A 19263-nucleotide genomic window follows, 5' to 3' on the forward strand; every position below is an offset into this window, starting at 1 on the left:
TCGCAGATTTAATGCAAAAAACGAAAAGAAGAGGTAAAAAGAAAGGACTTGGTTACAGACAGCAGGTGAAAGTTGCTATTTTTACCTGAAAACAACATTGGAAGAGTCAAACTGAGAATTGATTCTACTTTGGGCTCAAGCCTACAGCAAGATTGCTCTGAACAAACTCGAAGCAACAATGGTACAAAACAGAACGAAACATAAAGTTGAGATTTTAAATTAGCAAAGACAGAGTTTGCCGTCTCTTAAGAACCCAAATAGTCAACACCAATCGCAATTCCCCAAGCTGCTTCTCCAAACCTCATTGGTGCATGGATCTCAACAACCATGACTTAACAAGAGAATAAGTTAATAACAAAAACAAAACAAGAGTTTACGTTCTCCGATCTCTGTCTCCTGCAGGCTGTAGCCTTAAATAAAACATCACATCCTCCAAAGGAACAGCGCACCATCCGTAATAGTTTATGCTCCCTACCGTCTCCTTCCAAAAAATATTGCTATCGCATCGCATTATTTTAAGCACATTGTTGAAGAAATCAAGTCTACGAGCTCTGTCCTCTCCTCCATACACCTTTTCCGTTCTGTGTCGAGCAGAAAATGACCATTGAAGGATCAGAGCCAAACCAGGCATCAGATCCCATATTGGATTGGCTAGAGGATTCCGTGTCATTCCTACCATCTTTCTTGGATGATCCGTACAACGCAGCCGACATCAATCCCTATCAATGGTGGGAGCAAGCAGAAGAGATTTGCCAGGATCTAGCCAACACCAACACCAACACCAGTCTCAGCAGCAGCACAGCCACAAGCACCACCACAAATATCAATACAACTAGCCTAATATCACCGAATAATCCCACCATATCTAATCATCCACCAACGTCCACTTCAAACAAGAAACGGAAAGATCCTGAAGACCCCGTTCCCAAAACATCCCGTAATCATAATCAGAGAAGGAATCTGAATCATCGGATAAACAAGGAAGAGCAAGATGGTGAAGCAGTAGTTGGAGAAGTGGTGGCAGTGAAAAAATCAAATGGAAACAAGAAGAGCACCAACAAGAGCACATGTAATAACTCAAATAACGGTAACAAGAAGGAAGGAAGATGGGCAGAACAGTTACTTAACCCCTGTGCAGCTGCTATTACTACCGGAAACTTGTCACGCGTACAACACCTTCTCTATGTGCTCCATGAGCTAGCCTCCCCAACTGGCGATGCTAACCACCGGCTAGCAGCTCATGGTCTTCGAGCGCTCACACATCACCTATCATCCTCGTCAACTTTGTCCTCGGCATCCATAGGAACCGTTACTTTCGCTTCTACTGAGCCAAAGCTCTTTCAAAAAGCTTTACTCAAATTCTACGAGGTCAGTCCTTGGTTTGCCTTCCCTAATAACATTGCAAATGCCTCTATCCTTCAAGTTCTTGGACAAGAACAAGATCCCACGCGAATCCTTCATATTCTTGATATTGGGGTCTCCCATGGTGTGCAGTGGCCTACACTTCTTGAGGCCTTGACTCGCCGGCCTGGAGGACCTCCTCCTCTAGTACGCATCACAGTCATCACTGCCACCACTGAAAATGATCAAAGCACTGAGCCCCCCTTTTCAATAGGTCCGCCAGGAGACAATTTTCCCTCAAGACTACTTGGTTTTGCTAAGTTCATGAACATCAATTTGGAAATCAAGAGACTTGATGGCTACCCATTACAAAAACTTAGTGGAAGAATAATAGACGCCAAACCTGAAGAAGCCTTAATAGTCTGTGCGCAATTCAGACTCCATCATTTAAACCACAACACACCAGATGAAAGAACTGAGTTCTTGAGAGTTTTGAGAAGGTTGGAGCCAAAAGGCGTGATACTCAACGAAAACAATATGGATTGTAGCTGCAACAGTTGTGGGGATTTTGCAACAGGATTCTCACGGAGAGTAGAGTATTTATGGAGGTTTTTGGACTCAACAAGCTCAGCTTTCAAAGGGCGAGAGAGTGAAGAAAGACGGATGATGGAAGGAGAGGGGTCAAAGGCCTTGACAAATCGTGGAGAAATGAATGAAGGGATAGATAAATGGTGCGAGAGGATGGAAGGAGTGGGATTTGTAGGCGAGATGTTTGGAGAAGATGCCATTGACGGAGCTCGTGCACTGTTGAGGAAGTATGATGGTAACTGGGAGATGAGAACGGAAGGGAAAGATGGGTACGTGGGGCTATGGTGGAAAGGGCAACCTGTTTCTTTCTGTTCATTATGGAAATTGGATATGAAAGGACGTGACAGTTAAAAACATTGCAAGTACTTTTGCTCATCTTCTTCATGTAAATGTTCCGTTTTTTTATTTTTCATTTCGTAAATTTAACGAATATAATAAAACTCTATGTCAGAGGCTGGTGGTGCAGTCCTGTGTTTATGTATTACGTAAGTGCAGCTAAAACCATTTGCTTCTTCTGGGCAAACCAACGCCAACTTAACCAGTACGCACATGAAATGTCCATTGAAGTTAAAAATCAGCGATTATGGAACCTATTTGAAATTATAATTCCATGCTTCTTAGACTTCTCTCATCTTCCTTTCTTGTTTTTCTTGTAAAACACTGACAAATTCCACTCCAATCCAATCTCGACCTTCCTCCCATAATAGATGGAGAATGAGGTACGGACCAGTCAATTGGTTCTCGACTGTTTTTTCCTGATCGAGATGGCTGATTTTGATCTTCCAAGGGGAGCGCGTTTGGCCAAAGCAAACAATAACAGGTCAAAAGTCACAACAGAACAGTTCTACAGCAGAAGAAACATTTGGCTAGACAAAAAGAAGAATGTCTTGCTGATGACAAATTGAGAACGATGAGAATTCGATGAGAAGACAGCAAAGACCCTCCCAAACCCAACAAACAACAGTATAGAAAACAAAAAAGCATTGCATCTTGTACAATAATCAGCAAGACAAACATATTTAAATCACCTCGCAGTACACAGAGAAGACTTGTTCCAAACACATTAAGACCACGCACCCTTGTCATTAGAGCTCATCAGCATAAAATGGTAGGTCTTCAGGGTTTTTTGTTTTTTTACAAGTCATCTTGGGCTTTTCCCCGTGTAATATTATCAGCCTTGTTGGGATGTTTAAAAGCAAGCAATATTAGACTGCGCACCCTTCCGTGAAATGCTAATTAATTGAGCTAACCTTATCTACCATTGATATACCCCTAATACAGCATTTTGTTAAAAAACAGTAATTCTCTGTCCCTCAACATTCAAAAATCCTGATAGAATTTCGAACTGGCTGCCTACAGAGAGGGCATTTGGGTGATACCTCACTTTCAACTGATATGGCACAGGTATGACAACATGCAAGATGCCCACACGGAATGAAGGCAGACCGTCTTCTCCTCATCAAGCAGATCACACACAACTGCCCCTCAGGCACATCTCCAGCATCCTCCTCGTCATCAATTTGAGAGACATCTTCATCACTGGTAGTGTGGCTTGGCTGCTGCGAGTGTCTTTGCCTCCACGCTTTCCATTTATTCCAGTTCCTAAAGACATATTGTTCTTAATGATTATGAAGAACTACATGTGATAGCTAGAAACTTGCCATGGGTCGATTTGTTTTTCAGGAAAAAAATGAATATGCAGGTTTTTCAATGCATTTTTTATTTAAAAATGTTTTTTAATCATAAATCGAAATGCACATATACTTATCTAACTAATTAAATCAATATTTGATCGAAAAATAACTAAGATTAAGATATTTGATCTCGTAACACAGACCATGTACTAAGTTGTGTTCAATAACTAAGTTTCTTATAATATTTTTAATCAGCCGATTATCTATGAGAATGAAAGGTAAGAAAAAGTCTTAACAAAAGCGAACTAAATCAAACAATAAAGCTCAACTATAAAACAACTCATTATTAAATGATGAAACTAAAAAAAACCATGGATGCATGATTGGGATAACCCCATAGAAAGAAAAGCGGGAAAAAAAAAAAGCACGAATAACAACTCTAAAAAAAAATATTGAAGGATGAATCTGAAAAAAAAATTAAAAAAGATGAAAAAATCAAAGTCAACTAGTGTTACCCTTCAAAACTCGTGAGCGTGGTCACAAGTCAGGGACTGACCGCGTAGAAAGCAAACCCAAAAAAACAACAAAGTAAAATTCTCAATGAAAAAAATGTAAAAGGAAGGAAAAAAAAAATCAAATATTGAATGAAGAAAAGAAAATTATAAAAGGAAGAAAAAAATATCAAAGTCAATTTGTGTCAACTTTCAAAACCCGTTGCTCAATAAGAAAAATATTGAGAGATGAAATTGAAAAAAAAAATACAATAAAAAAAATTCCAAAACTAAATAAACATTAGTAAAAAGAATGAGTCCAATTCGATATGAAAAAAAATTAAATCAAATGATGAAAAATGAAATTGAAACAAAATTTAATTAGTAAAAGGATTAAATAATATCAAAAAAATAATGACTAAATTTGTTATAAAAATCAAACGAAACCTAACGATTAGGGAAGAAATTGAAGAAAAAAAAAAAAAATATATATATATATATATAGCAATAAAAAAATAAGGACTAAATTGGTTATGAAATATAAATGGTAGGACACTCTCATACTTTGGCCAACCACTTTTCTTTTTTTTATTAATATTTTATATTTATGAAAGACCAAATTCTCCATAAATCAACTTGATAACAGCAAAAAAAAAAAAAAAAAAAAAAGACCTTGTAAGGAAGCTTTATTTTTGTTTCTTCCTATGGTAGTTTAGTAAGTTAATTGTGCCAAGAAAAAAAGAAAATGTCTACAAGACCCCTGGATGCAAGTTAATGTTTTTTTGGTTGTAAGGCTAATTAAGCCATTGTATTGTTCATAAAAGAAGTCAGTTTTACCCCTAATCAATGTCCCAATAACTAATGTGTCCCTATAAAAGACCAAATTACCCCTCGCCTCAATTTATAGGTTAGTGGCTTTTCTACAGGGACAAAGTGGGGAAAAGAACTATTCATTGCTACAGTACTTTCCCCTCAAGGTTTTGTTTCTGTTAATTAATTGATTGTTTCTTTGGTTTCATAATTCAGCTCTAATGATCAGATTTTTTCCCTATTGTCAAGTGGCTAATAGAAATCCAAGTGAAAATATATGGACAGGGACGAACTCTTTGGAAGAAAATACTATACCTCATGACAGCAAAGCCAAGGACTCCAATAGAAAGTGAACCAAGAACAATACCACTCCATAGCAGTATTTTCGCCTTGAAGGCAAGATCTGCCACCATTTCATCTTTGGTCATGTCAGCCCTGCAACAACCCAGAAAAAAGTTGTTTCATTGACAATGCCCATATGCAAGGGGAAGATGTAGATCATGATTGTTAAGGTTTAGCATGTCTAACTACAAAACCCAACAGGCTGTGTTCCAAACTGAGTCACTTACAGAAAATAGGGAAGTTCTTTGCAAGATTTTATCTCTGGAATTCCATCTTTAAAATTGCATATGCCAACAGCACTGATACACTTCCCTAATGGAAGGATTTTCTCCTCATGAAGCACCCCAACCTTCACAACAAAACAGATTATGCTATTAGACCTAGCAACGACATCAAAAAACCAAAGAAAATGCATTTACATAAATAAGGCAAAACCAAAAGCAATGTGGGTAAAAGATGCATTAAAGTCTTTGATGGAAAGATAAAGCAGCACACCTAGAATTAACAATTTTAGAACTCACAGGGTATTCATGACCAAAAAGCGCCTGAATGAATGTATAACGAGAAGCAACAATGGGTTGCAACTGATGATAAACCATCGTAAGAGGTAGGGGGTGACTTGATCCATCCATGTTCACGATAACATAATCAGACTGTGGCCATTGACCACCTTCAACAAGCGTAAAAGGAACCTATAAAAAAAAAAAAAAAGCAATACATAAGGTGTTTCCTTCCCATCAAATCCACCAAATAACCCACTTGACAGACACTCAGCCCACTGAACAATCAAAGAGAAGTAAAAATCTCCATAAAATGACCAAGTAAAGAGAATTGACAAGTTCAAACAATTCACCGTTCTTAAAAAGGTGGTTTCTTGTTCTTTCAAAGATCTTCCAAAGATAGATCGTAGGTCGGAAGTCCATCCAAAAAAGCCCTTCCATTCGTTGTATATACACTAGACAAACATAAACCAAAAACAAATACATTAGCCTTTCTTTCAACTTGGAAAATAATCAAGAAACAATCAACAAGACTCCCATCCAAGGCTTTCGCTTCCAGTTCCAGCAAATCAGTTTCTGTTAATCTAAACAATTACAAAAAAGAAGAAGGCCCTAAAACAAATGCAAAATGTTTAGTCCATCATGACCAAATAATCTACTAATGACTCAATAACAATCTAGACCTCCCTAATATACACAGAATCTTACAAACGTTAAATTTACGCCTCAAATTTTCTTTTCTTTTCTTTTTTCTTTTGTTTCCCTATACAGAAAAGAACCAAACCCACGGCAGCCTACAAATTCTGGGTTGCAAAAAATAACCAAAAACCATGAAATAAATAAAAGAATACGTACAGTTTGAGTTCTTTGTAGAATAACAGCCTTGTCACCAGACTCATGAGAAAGCAAAACATTAGAGTCCCCCGAGCTCTTCTTCCCGCACCCATCAACGGCTGATTTAGCCTCTACTTGTCCTCTGACAATCACGAGCTTCTGCTCCTGGTCCTGATGGTCTTGATCATGATTTTGAAGGAGCGAGCGGAGGTCGGAGACGGAGAGAGTGGGTGCCTTGCGGATTTTGGCAAGGGATTTGGAGTTTGCTGTAAAATTAAGAAATGAACGTACAGCGGCGTAGGCAAGAGCCGCGCCAAGAATTGCTCCGTCGAAGGAGAGAGCAAGATGGGATAGCATGGCGGCCAGTGCTTGCTCATGGGCACGTGATGCCATTTTTTTCTTCTCTTTTTTGGGGTTTAGTACCTAGTTGTTCGTGTTTCTCCACTTCGTCGTTCTGGTGGTGGCAGAGGGGCACATAGAGAATTGGGGAGCAGGTGGAAATGTTGTTGTTGTTATTATTATTATTATTTTAAATAAAGCACTCTCCCAGCAAAGTTTTGCTAAAGCGGCCTGGCAATAATAAATAAATAAATAAAATAAACCACTCCAATTACAAAATGTTCTCTGTAGCGCATTTAGTATTTTTGGTATAATTTAATATTTTTAAATAATATTTATCCTTATTTATTTTTTTAGTTGTTACCGCCCATTAAAACATGTTATTTCTGTCTTATTTTTTATTTTTTTTCTTATTGAATTATTTTTTATAAAAAAAAAATAGTTGAATTAGTTGATATTTCTTTCCCTTCCATGAATATTTCTTTAAACTAAGGGCAATAACATCCATGCTCTTTGTATTTTAGCTAGATTTTAGCTGAAAAACCATTTTACATTCATGTTTTCTGAAATATACAGTATTTTATTATTATCTTTTGATATTCAAATCATGTAAAAGATGAAAATTCATGTTTATATTTCTCCTTCGCTTGTTAATGCCTTGCCAGGTAAATCCCTATTTTCACTTCACAGTCTGCTTCAAGAAAAACGATGCTTTCTTCTTCTTTTTCCTCGTCTTCTTCTCTGTTGACGAATATTTGACCTCTTTATAAAGTAAATATTGGCTAGAAATAGCAACAACACAGCTGTACGCCTGTACCTCTTAAGAAGATTCAACAGTGATGCTCTGGTTGGTGGGTCTGGGATTCAATACCAACAACCAAGCCAGATCATTGAGGATGGTGGAGGCACAAACATGGGCGGCAAGGAGAATCGGCAACTCAAGAATAATGGATGGCACCACCGTGTCAACCACCACCAATGACCACGTTCTTGACATACTTCATTAAGGTACTTGCCTGTGTCTTTTAATCAAGCTATTGGGGGCAACCACACCATTTTTTACTGCTATTTTTGCTTTCTTGATAACTTGCAACAAAGAACTTGCTGAGGTTTACTGTGCACCTTTGCCAGTGGTTTTTGGGATTGTTTTGGCTAGTAATAGTGAGCATTTGTTTCATTTATTTGGGTTCTTGGTCTGTGTTGGTTCAACTGCTGGACGTGCTTTCAAATCTGTGGTTCAAGGGATTTTGTTAGCATCAGAAGCTGAGAAGTTACATTCTAGGCGAGAGTCGCCAGAACCCGCGAATCACTTCTTCATTCCCTCTGTGCAGCTCCACAACCAGAGAGTGCTACAGGGAGCGAGTACTGTAGACAAAGCCAAAGTAAAGAGCCCTTTGGAGAGCATCAATGCTGCGGGTAAAACATGTATTTGCTAGCTATTTAGCTAAGGAGCTTAGTCAGAGAACAACAATGAGGATGCTCTAAAAGCAAGGAAGACCTCTTTTTTATTGGAGTCTACATCAAGGAAAAATCAAAGTGTCTAGTCTACATGAGCAAAAAGAATAATACAATTTAATTTGTTGCTGCAACTGATACATTTTTTTAGTGCATTACCGACACTTTTTTCTCACCAGGATAAAAGCTTACTCTAGATGATGCTGTCATTTCCAGGGGAAACAACAACATTAAACTATTTGTTATTATCATCATCATATAACAATTCTTATGTTTTTTATTTTCTGTTCAGAATGTTCAGTCATTTTTATTTTTTTTTCACAAATCATGCCATCTAAATCTGGGTCCTTTTTATGATCATAATGATTTCAACAGACATCAAGTAGGCAAAAATGAAAATCAAGGCAAGTTTTCTTTTTCTTTTTATCCTTCTGACAGATATTTAATCAAGTTTAAACATACATCATCTAACCTAAAATCAACATCAACTGGAGGATCGTTAACATGTTGAAGGATCAACATGGGGAACCCTGTTGATTTTATTTTATTTTCTGTCTAAAGGACCACTACAGTGACTAATTAACAGGAAAGAAAGGTCAGCAACTTGTCTATCATTGCATACCTAACTGGTTGATGGTGAAAAAATATGTTTATGAAACTATAGCTATGTGTTTTTCTAAGAGTCGTAATGTCTGCGGTCATATTCATCATAGCAATCATCATTTCAAAATAGGAATGACTAAACGTCAGTAGACTATGTGCATGAGCAGTCATGACAACAACAGTGGAATGAATCAATGGTAACAAAAAAGAGTGTGCGCATGGGCAGCCATGACAAAAACAATGTTATTTGATGAAAAATTAGATAAAAATAGGATAAAGTGTATAGAAAAACCTTTATAGAGCTGCTGCAGAATGTTTTTGTTTCTTGGTGACCAGCCTTGATTCATCAGGGGATCCAGGAGAAGAGGTAGGTTGTTCAGTCTCTACTGGAGTTTGAATAGCATCCTTGATTTCACCATGAGGAAGTTTGTTGTTGGGCAAAACAATGTGTTAGGTAGAGAAATCAAAATGCAAATATTACGGTACAAAAAGGTGTTGTCTGCAAATAAGCGAAACCATGTACGCCTTGTATCGAATGGGTCAATAGCAAAGTCTAGCATTCTCTTTGAATCTAAAGAGCTAGCTTCTTTTAGCATGGTAGGGTGCAAAGAAGAAGATGAGCTGCCAGCATGTGCTGCAATGGTAAATCATTAGCTAATGTATAAAGGAAGACCTTTTCAACAACCTACGCATGTATTTCAATACACCAAGTAACCATGTATACAAACAAAACTTGGACGGAAAAGGGGAAAAAAAGAGTATAAATCTAGTCAAATACACTTGTATTTGTTGAAAAACATTGTGCAAGTTAACAAGCTAGAGAGAAAATCAGTAATAAAAAAGAACAATAAACTGACTAATTAATCTGTTATTTTCTAAAAAACAGCAACCGACAAAGCTATTGTAAGTGGAAAAAAATCATTTAACGTAGTTATGAAACCCAGAGGAATAATGAGAATCAAATGCGACAAAGCTATTGTAAGCTATTGTAAGTATAGAATTGGAAGTAAAATAACGACTAAAGAATAAACAATTCTAAATTGATGAAGCTGTTTATACTTTTAATTGTATATGAATAAATGTCCAAGGGGGAAATCACCAAAAAAAGAGTGCAAGAAGCTTGGCAATGAAGATAACAAAATCAAGTAAAGAAAAAAATTATAATGATGAATATTTTCCATGAAAGACCAATAGACAAACTGAATGATTTCATCATGTAATATGAGGATCTTAGAAAATCCACAATCAAAGGTCAAATCCATACCCAGCATGATCTTTACAAAAGCAAATTGGCCCAACAACAGAACTATATGGCCTTTACAAAAAACTTTTCTTGCCAGAGCCAGTCTCTTTGCTAGCTTTATAATTTTTTTTGGCAGATAGCAGCAGGTCTTTGTTTAACAATGTCATGTGCTTGTTACAAAGTAGCTCTCGTGTCCAAATATGATTGTCATACCCAAATAAGAGAAAGAGATGATTCTGCACCTTTTTGAACAAGGGAGGAAAAAAAACGACCAAAACCTCACTGCCCAAGCAAAGAGCATAGCCCTGCACACGAAACCTCTCTCAAAAAATAGCCTGAGCAGGTTCCAAAATCAAAGACGCTACATCAGACCTACAAAGCAAGTCAAAAAAGCTCCAGGCATCAGGCAACGAAGGTAAAACCCCAAGATACTAACACAAATGAATCATGTATACAAAAGAAGAACCATCGAAGAACGTCCTAGGGTAGAGATTGAACCTCTCCCCCATCAAACATTAAATCATGCCATCACAGGATCTCGAACCCCCACAAAGCATTTCCTTCCTAAAAAAATGACATAAACACTACTGGCTAGCCTAACAAACGAGCAGGCTTCACCACAATATTGAATAACCAAACAACAGACCACAATGAAATAGCATGGGAATACCCAATGACTAGGCTAGAGCAACATCGAATAAAGAGAAAAAAAAATAAAAATCAAAGGTGTTCAGGAAAAAAAACAATGCCCGGAATCTTGAACAAACATGAACAACAAAAATTAACCCCTTGCAAAGCAAAAAAGAAGAAGAGAACAAGCAAAACAGCAGAAACAATCCAGAAGCAGGGCAAGAGAAAGCAAACAACCAAATAACATAGAAAGCCAATAGAAAAAAACACTGGAAGGCGAAGCATACGAAGATAATCATTCGAACCTGGTAGACAACACAGATGAGCAGAGGGTAAAAGAGGATCCAAAACCCTCAATAGACCCTGGAAAAAGGTCAAAACTGCTTAAAGCAACAACAAAAAATTGAGTTAGAATGCAACATGAATCTGAGCATAGTTTACCTTTTTATCAGTTCTCCTCGGCCTATTCTTGGATAGGCCTCCATCCCCTTCTAATTCATAACCATTCTCCTTCCTTTCCTTACTCTTCACCTCTTCATTTCTCAATTTAGTTTCCTTCTTTCCAGCAAACCTTTCACTTTCCTTGTCTCCTTCACCTTTTTTCTTCATTTTTAACAAACTTCACCTTATCCTTTCCCCGAACACCCATTTCTCCAATCTCTTTTCCTTCCTCATTATCCATCCCTTGATTCCTGAACTGACCTCCCGTCTTTCCCCTCTTCCCATCAAATTCTCATTCCTTTCTAATTTGATATATTTATTTAATAAAATAAATTAAAAAATTATATGTAATAATAATCATTAAAAAGAAATTTTAATACTGATTAAAAATTAAATTGTTAAGATAAAAAATATACGAAAATTAGATTTTATAATATAATATAGATTAAAATTAAATATTTTTAAGAAAATTAATCATTTAAATTCCATTAAAATGAATTAATTTACTAGTATAATTTTTTCTTTTCTTATTAAAATCTTTAATTTTAACCAAAAAAAATCTTACTTTTTGTTTAAAATAATTTATTTATTAAAATAAAAAACAATTACAAAACATACTAAAAAAATTAGAAAATATATATACACACACATCAAACCCTTTTGCCCCATAAATGTGCTCAATGCTTTTTGCAATGTTTTCACCAAAAAAAAAATTTAGTTATTTTTCATCATTCTAAAAACAAGTTTTAATTATTAACAAAAATAACATTATAATAATTTTTATGTGAGTATATTAAAAAAATTAAAGAATAGTATAATGCTCGAGGAGTGTTGAAGCATAAGTTTTTAGTAATGTTATTAGACTCAGCTTAATGATTAAGTCTTCAAGTTTTCTAAACCAATTTCTTATTTAACTTGAATATCAAGTTAAACCATATAAAAATTCAACCAATATAATCTAATTGAGTAGACATGTTCAAAAACAACTTAAGATGCGAATACGAACCTGGTATGAGTATCAAAAAAAAATGATATATTTTTTTTTAATATCAAGAGAAGACAATATCTTAAAAAAAACACAAAGCAAAAAATACGTTAGTATATGACCTTGTATGCCAGGCCAGGCTTATATATGTGACTCTTTTTATTTTTTTAAAATTTAGACAAATAACACATCAGGCTTGTGTGCATGGCCCAACAAGTAAGGCTAAGTTTGTGTTTGGTATGCTTTGGATTGAACTAAAAAAAAAATTTGTGTGCATGGCCCAACAAGTAAGGCTAAGTTTGTGTTTGGTATGCTTTGGATTGAACTAAAAAAAAAATTTATTTTTTGTTTGATAGACACTAGACGGGACTCGGCCAAACACGAGGTTTGTGCCAGTCTAGGATTAATCTAACTTGACCTGGTCAAAAACTAAGGTCATTCTGCAACCCGATCAACCCAAGATCATTAATTTTTTATATATGTTTTTTGTTCAAACTATTGTTGCTTTGCTTTTTAAAAAAAAAATTTAAGTCAACTCATGTTACCTCTCCCAACTCATGACTCGAGCCTTATTCTAGGTCAATCCTGAAGTTAGATTTTAAAACTATGATAATAATCATTTTTATTCTTATGTTGACTCAAGTTAATAATCAACTCGATCCATGAACCAAGCCTAATTGATCAAGCCTATCCCCGAATATATCCCTATGTTGGGTTTTAAAACTATAATAATAACAATTTTTATCCTAGAGTTAAACTTGATCATTGATCAACTTGACTAATGACCCGAGCATGGCCCTGGATCATCCCTCGAGTCAGGTTTTAAAACTACAATTATAATTAGTTTTATCCTTATGCTGACCCGAGTCATGGTCAACCCGAGTCATGGTCAACCCGACTCATAATTTAGGCTTGGTCTCGGATCGATCCTCGAGTTGGTTTTTAAAACTATAATAATAACTATTTTTATCTTTACGATCACTCGGATCAGCTAAATTAATCCTAGTGTAGAGTATTGGATAAACTTGTCATACCTTTTTAGTAAAACAAAAATTTATCCAATAAAATAACCTTTAACATTACAAAAATTAATTTTTATACTATCCAAAAATACACAAACAAAATAATTTTGTCCACTCTATCATTTTCCAAGAGTACATCTGGTCTGGTTTAGGCAAACCCATGTACTGCCTCACCTAACATTTCCCTTAAGATGCAAACTTTACATCTCGTGGTAGAATTAATTTTCAGCCTTGAATCTACCAGCGAATAAATTGTCGCTTCAGCAAAACGTTTCAAAATGTATTGAGCGCATCCATTCTCATTTCTGGAACCGTCACTCAAGGTATATAGCATCCAGAATCAACTAATCCTTGCTTTGCAATTTTAGACAAGGTATCTCTCTAGCTAGCAATAAACGAGAGATAAGCCATCAGTTTTGTGCTTGTTGGATCGGGAAGATGTAATTTCTCAAGCACCAAGCTACTGCTTCCCCAGGAAAATAGATGCTTATAGCTCTTTATTGCTTTTTTCCTTCATGTTACATATGAACACATAATTGACTATTTTATTTTTTATTCACGTGGATATTCTGGCTAGTTTGTACGTATCTTGACTAATTTTATAGACCCTGAAATTAACAAATATATAAGCTTTTAGTAATTCTAAAGTTTATGAAACTCGAATTAATAATATGTAAGGAACAAACCTAGAATATAATCAGTTAAAGTACACCCCATTGAAGTACACCCCATTTGAGAGATACCTTGCTTCATGTTATGTAGCTGTTTTTCACTTTTCGGACGGCTGTCTATCTTTTCTATTACTTTTGTCATCAAATTAGAAGCTTTCCACATTGATTCCTTGTGTTTCTCATCTTCTCCTTCCTTTAAATCCAACGGTTCAACTGGGATTAGCCCATTGGTTCTTCTACAAGAGAAAAACCAACCTTGACAGGAAATCAATAGTTACTTGAGTCTCACCAGCATGGCTTCAGATGCCTGCATGCAGTACAGCTAGCCAAAACTCGTCACAAAGAGCATTAGCCATGGTGTTTGCTCTAGCATCAGCAGTGGTCCTGTCACCATTGTATGCTAAGAGAAAAAATGATCATCCGCGTTATTTTAATTATGAGACAAAATGGAGCTCTGGCTTCGTTCTTCCAATGGTGCTTGCTGGACTAATAATTGCCATCAGGACCACTTCCTCTTCCATGTCAGCCCGGAGAGGTTCTAGGGCTTCCTTTATTCCATCTCCAGATCCCTCTTGGGTGCTTAGAATTGGGAGCTCATCTTGGGGACTCGCTGGAGTCTTGGTGATGCTTATGCTTGTGCTTTCATGGCAAGACTCTGTTCAAGAGTTTTTCTGGAGATAAAAGAAAGGAAACCTGCCTTTTTCTTTCAGTATAGGCTATAAATGTTAGCGATTTCCATTGATTGATCATAAAAACAAGAGTAATTGTTTGCCTCCACATGTTGCCGAGCATGAGGACGGCCATTAAAGTACCTGGCTAGAAGAATTAAAGGTATCATTTTAAATTTTATATATCATAAAAAAAGGAATGATTCATCATCGTCCCCCTGACCCCTCACTCATTCAAAGCATGAATGGCATCGCATGCATCTCCAGATCTCCTTCGAGTTATGATCCTCAAAATGGGGCAGCTCGGCCCTATTCAACTATCTATTGAACTATTTGATCAAATAATAGAACAGTTGGGAGGATACTTCGGGTGAGCTTTGAATTACTTAAATTACTCTAGTGAAATTGGGCAAAGAAGTTTTTAAAAAATAAAATAAAAAATGAATTCAGATAGTTGTAAGATAAGCTCACGGTACTGTGTTTGAATCTTTTTTTTTCCATTTCATGCTAATATTTTTTGTATTTTTATTCATCATCAAATCTTAATTACATAAATTAAGTAAATTTTTTGTTTTTATGGTTGAAAAGCATTAATTTTTTTATTTAAAACTATTTTTTATGGTTTTACATTGTTGTAATATGCTATATTAAAATGATATTTTAAAAAATAAAAAATATTATTTTAATATATTTATAAATAAATAAAATACCAAATAAGCTAAAAATCTCTCCAATTCAAAATCAGTCGCTCTCTTCACTCTCTGCTTTTCTTTGCTCATCCTATCAACTTTTTCTTTCTTCTTTTTTTCAATTGATTCGGATAATTATTGCCCGGGTTCCCGGCCTCACCCACCCTTGTGGTTGTGGTCATGACTCGCGCCATCTCTCACCCTCCTGCCAGCCGCCAGGTAATTCTTGTCGATTCTTTTTTTATTGTTCTTTTACTAATTAATTGTATAATCCTTTTTATTTTAATTATTGCTGGTAAGTATGCATGTGAGATGCTACATCACGCTTTTAAAATTTTATTTTTATAATAAATAAAATAGATATTTATAAAAAGACAATGATTTAAATTATAAAGAAAAAAATACTTAAATGTATATTTATTTATCCATACATGGTTTATAAATGTTTATTTACCATGGAATACAAGTTGTATTGCATATTATTATTGTTGTTATTAATTTTAAGGCTTAAGCTTAGTTGATATATGGCTGTAATAAATTACATGAACAAAAACATGTTATATGTAATAAAATGTGATGGAAATAGTGGTAAGATGGTTATAATTTATTGTTAACCGTATCGACAGAATTTTATGTATGATTTATTAGTAATCATAACAACAATAATCATGCGAGATTTATATTTGATAGCAGTGGTGGTAACAAATGTTTGAAAATATAAACATTGAGAACGATAAAATAACTAATGTGTAAGATGTTGATCGATGAATGGATAGTGTTGTGAGGTGGATCTTCGACACCTTAATACTTTAATTCAACAAAGTTATTAACTAACTATGATTGTTTGAAATGAAATAGGTTCTAATGTCATATAAAAATGGGCGGTGAAATTAATAACCTAATGATAGGGTTAGTGTCTAGTAATAGACAATAAAACTAGTTATCTGGTGATAGAGCTAGTGCCCGATAATGAACGATGAAACTAGTAACCTGATAATAAGACTGGTGCCCGGTAATAGATAGTAAAACTAATGCCTGTAATGGATTAATGGCATTGATTGTCTAACTACTAGGATATTAAACATATCCTATTAATTGAAGCATGGGCACAAAGTATACATGAGTTAGGAATAATAAGCTTATAATTGTTATTAAAATCAATATAATGAGTTAAAGTGGTCTTAAATAAGTTTTAATTCTTACATGTTGTACTATGTCCTAATACAATGAAATGAAATAAATGGCAGGCTCTTTTCACATCAGAGTTTATGAGTAGTTTTCTATATTGTTGTCTTATCAATATAAGTATTGTAAATTATTAATATTAAATTGAAATATATAAAAATTTTGAGTAGTGTTGATATGGATAAGATTTAGAATAAGTAGATCATGATTATGTAATGAATTACGGTAATGATAAGCATGTCGATAATTTTATATAGCCTAAATATAAAGGAAATTTTGCTAGATTTTTGTTAGTGTACATTAAATTAATTAAAAAAGATAGTTATGTGAAATTTTATCCAATTGGTTTGTACTATCATACAAGTGGTTAATAAAGTCAATTGGCCAGCCATCCATCAGCAAAAAATAATAATATGAAATTGAATAAAACGAGTATAGGTTTGACCAAGTTGTTAAGTTAATAAGTTGAAATTAAGTCAACACGCAAAGTGTAATGAAAAAGAAAATGACATGATTATATCATGGGGATACAAAAGTAGTGGAGAATCATGTGATAAAGCATAAATAATGAAAATGATATATGTAAAAAACGAAATATGTAATGCATGCACAACAAAATTATTTGTTTAGAGGAATATTGAGATATATTATAGAGACTTGGAAAGTGATTAAGTAGAAGAGTATTAAAACATGGATAAGTATAAGGAATTAATTAATTGGAAATATATTGTGAGGTAAATTTAATGAATGCTTACTATTAATGCTAATATAAACACAATAAGTTTGCGAAGTGAAAAAAGTTATGAAATGAATTCGATATAAAAAGAAAAATTATATGAAAGTATTTATATATAACTAGTTAATTCTAAAAATGAAAGGAATGATTTGTTTTGTGATAAATTAAAATAAGTTAGGAATAAAACAGTCATCATGATATAAAGATGATAATGTGACGGTTAAAAAAATAAAAAAAAATTATTATCTAACAATGATGTAAAGCGTAAATATTAAGAAATTGATATAACATCAACGTATTTATATAACATTATATGACATGGGTATTGGAACATATAATTGTTAATTGTTAGCAATTGAGACGTTGCTTAAGATGCTATATATTGCAATTTTGGATGTATGACAAGTAAATTATTTTGTGGATGTTAATTTCTTCAAGTCATTGAGCTCATTGGCGGAGCTATAATGGATGGATATTAAGGGGACAATTGTCTTTTTAATTTCTTTATATACATATTTTTATATTAGAATTTTAATATAATAACTTAACAAGTTTAATTTTTTTTATTAACTACTAATTGATCCAAGCTTCTTCTTTTTTTTTAATTATTATTTCTTTCTCTATAAAATTTCTCTTCAAGTCCTAAACTATTAATTAGTTAAGTAAGTAATCTTTTATACTCTATACTTTATGTTTTAGATGAGTTTCCTTTGTTTTTTTCTATTTATTCCATTGTCTAATTTTAGTTTTATTCCTTAATAATTAGTTATTAAAAATGTTAGAGTTTATGATAATTTATGGATTTGTTATGGATAATATTATATGCATATAAATATGAATTAAAATGAGTTTTGATGAATTAATATGTATTTTGTTATGAATTTCACATGAAAAAATAATGGTGATTAACTTACTAGTGATAAAAAATGAAGTACTGAATAACTCACAAAAATTAGAGACATAATAAAAGAAATTAAAAATATATATTAATATTTATATTTAATTCACTTATATAAAACAACAAGTCAATAAATAATTGTTGCTAATAATTTCACTAATTCCTAGAAGATTTAGAAATAGATGAATGAAAATTTAATTGTATATATTAAGAGAGAATATTTTTAATAAAATTAAGAATAAAATCATTATAAAGCAGTTTTAAAATATAAAAAATCGAAAAGAATAATTATAATATAAGTTTTTTTTATTTTAAAAATATTCTTAAATTAATTTATATGAGTTAGTACATGTATTTGAAATTGATTTCTCTATATATAACACATGTTTATATAATATATAACATAAATATTTGTTAATAATTTGCCCCCTCATTTAAATTTTTTTGGCTCTGCCACTGATTGAGCTGCCTAGTTTTTTATACATGAAGATTACATCTATTTTTAGAACAAGAAAAACTTATAAATAGTTTATATTGATGTAACTTTATCATGGGTTCTCTTCCTATATATGCTTCTCTTCCTCTCTTATAGAGGTTCAAGAAACCATGCCTAAAATCAAAAGAAGTACGAGAATTCGTAACATCTTACAGTTATGTCGTTCTTCAGGTTTTACTAGAGTAAGCCAGAAATAGGAACAAAATCCCATTGCCGAAGTCAATAGCAGGGCCTGGTATCTCTCTCCCGCCTGAGCAGGACACATTGATCAGTCCCAATCCATCAACTTGCTATCCCACAGAAGCAACCTTCCCAGGCAGTAGAAGAAACAGAGGATGAAGAAAATACTGGTCCCAACCCATCTTAAGAACAGAAGACGGACCCCCCACTGCTTACTCGATCCCCAAAGAGTATCTTTTCCTCTCATCAAACGTCCCAAGTGAGAATCTTGTCTTCTGCCAATATAGGATTTCAAGATATTTTGTTGACCTGAGAAGAATGGCCTTCTGTGGAAAGGAATTAAGATGGAAGAAGCATCGATCCAGAAGAAAGGAGGTGAAAATCATAGAAAATATGAGTTTTTTTATTGTCCTTGAATGCTGTGTATTGAAGCATTGTGATCTTTATGAAAAAACACCCGCCTGGCGGTGTCTTTTCCTAGT

The 19263-nt window shown here is 34.1% G+C and overlaps 2 protein-coding genes across 8 annotated transcripts; one reads left to right on the forward strand and one right to left on the reverse strand.

Moving 5' to 3' along the window:
* Positions 1-537: 537 nt before the first annotated feature.
* On the forward strand, positions 538-2478 carry LOC118038032 (protein NODULATION SIGNALING PATHWAY 1). Its single transcript, XM_035044289.2, has one exon. It carries the CDS (start codon positions 598-600, stop codon positions 2278-2280), a length of 1683 nt encoding a protein of 560 aa, XP_034900180.1. The 5' UTR covers positions 538-597; the 3' UTR covers positions 2281-2478.
* Positions 2479-2919: 441 nt separating this feature from the next.
* Positions 2920-11547, reverse strand: LOC118038033 (E3 ubiquitin-protein ligase SPL2). Of its 7 annotated transcripts, XM_035044299.2 has the most exons (11): positions 11252-11547; positions 11116-11173; positions 10423-10552; positions 9230-9342; positions 7697-8244; positions 6562-7110; positions 6060-6161; positions 5728-5898; positions 5434-5555; positions 5180-5299; positions 2920-3531 (listed from the first exon to the last, which is right to left on the reverse strand). In XM_035044299.2, exons 6-11 carry the CDS (start codon positions 6931-6933, stop codon positions 3243-3245), a joined length of 1176 nt encoding a protein of 391 aa, XP_034900190.1. In that variant the 5' UTR covers positions 6934-7110; positions 7697-8244; positions 9230-9342; positions 10423-10552; positions 11116-11173; positions 11252-11547; the 3' UTR covers positions 2920-3242. The 7 variants fall into 7 exon arrangements, with proteins under 7 accessions (XP_034900190.1, XP_034900187.1, XP_034900181.1 ...); XM_035044296.2 differs by having other exon boundaries at positions 7697-9342; XM_035044290.2 differs by having other exon boundaries at positions 7697-9571.
* Positions 11548-19263: the final 7716 nt, after the last annotated feature.

This window comes from Populus alba, chromosome 3 (genome assembly GCF_005239225.2).
Source record: "Populus alba chromosome 3, ASM523922v2, whole genome shotgun sequence".
Classification (NCBI taxonomy): Eukaryota; Viridiplantae; Streptophyta; class Magnoliopsida; order Malpighiales; family Salicaceae; genus Populus; species Populus alba.

Bases quoted from the DNA above. Each gene is read 5' to 3' on its own strand.
- LOC118038032 (XM_035044289.2), top strand. From the start codon at position 598: ATGACCATTGAAGGATCAGAGCCAAACCAGGCATCAGATCCCATATTG.
- LOC118038033 (XM_035044294.2), bottom strand. From the start codon at position 6,933: ATGGCATCACGTGCCCATGAGCAAGCACTGGCCGCCATGCTATCCCAT. The intron at 6,162-6,561 runs GTACGTATTCTT...ATGTTTGTCTAG, and splicing joins TTCTACAAAGAACTCAAACT to TGTATATACAACGAATGGAA. The intron at 5,899-6,059 runs GTGAATTGTTTG...TTTTTTTTATAG, and splicing joins AAACCACCTTTTTAAGAACG to GTTCCTTTTACGCTTGTTGA.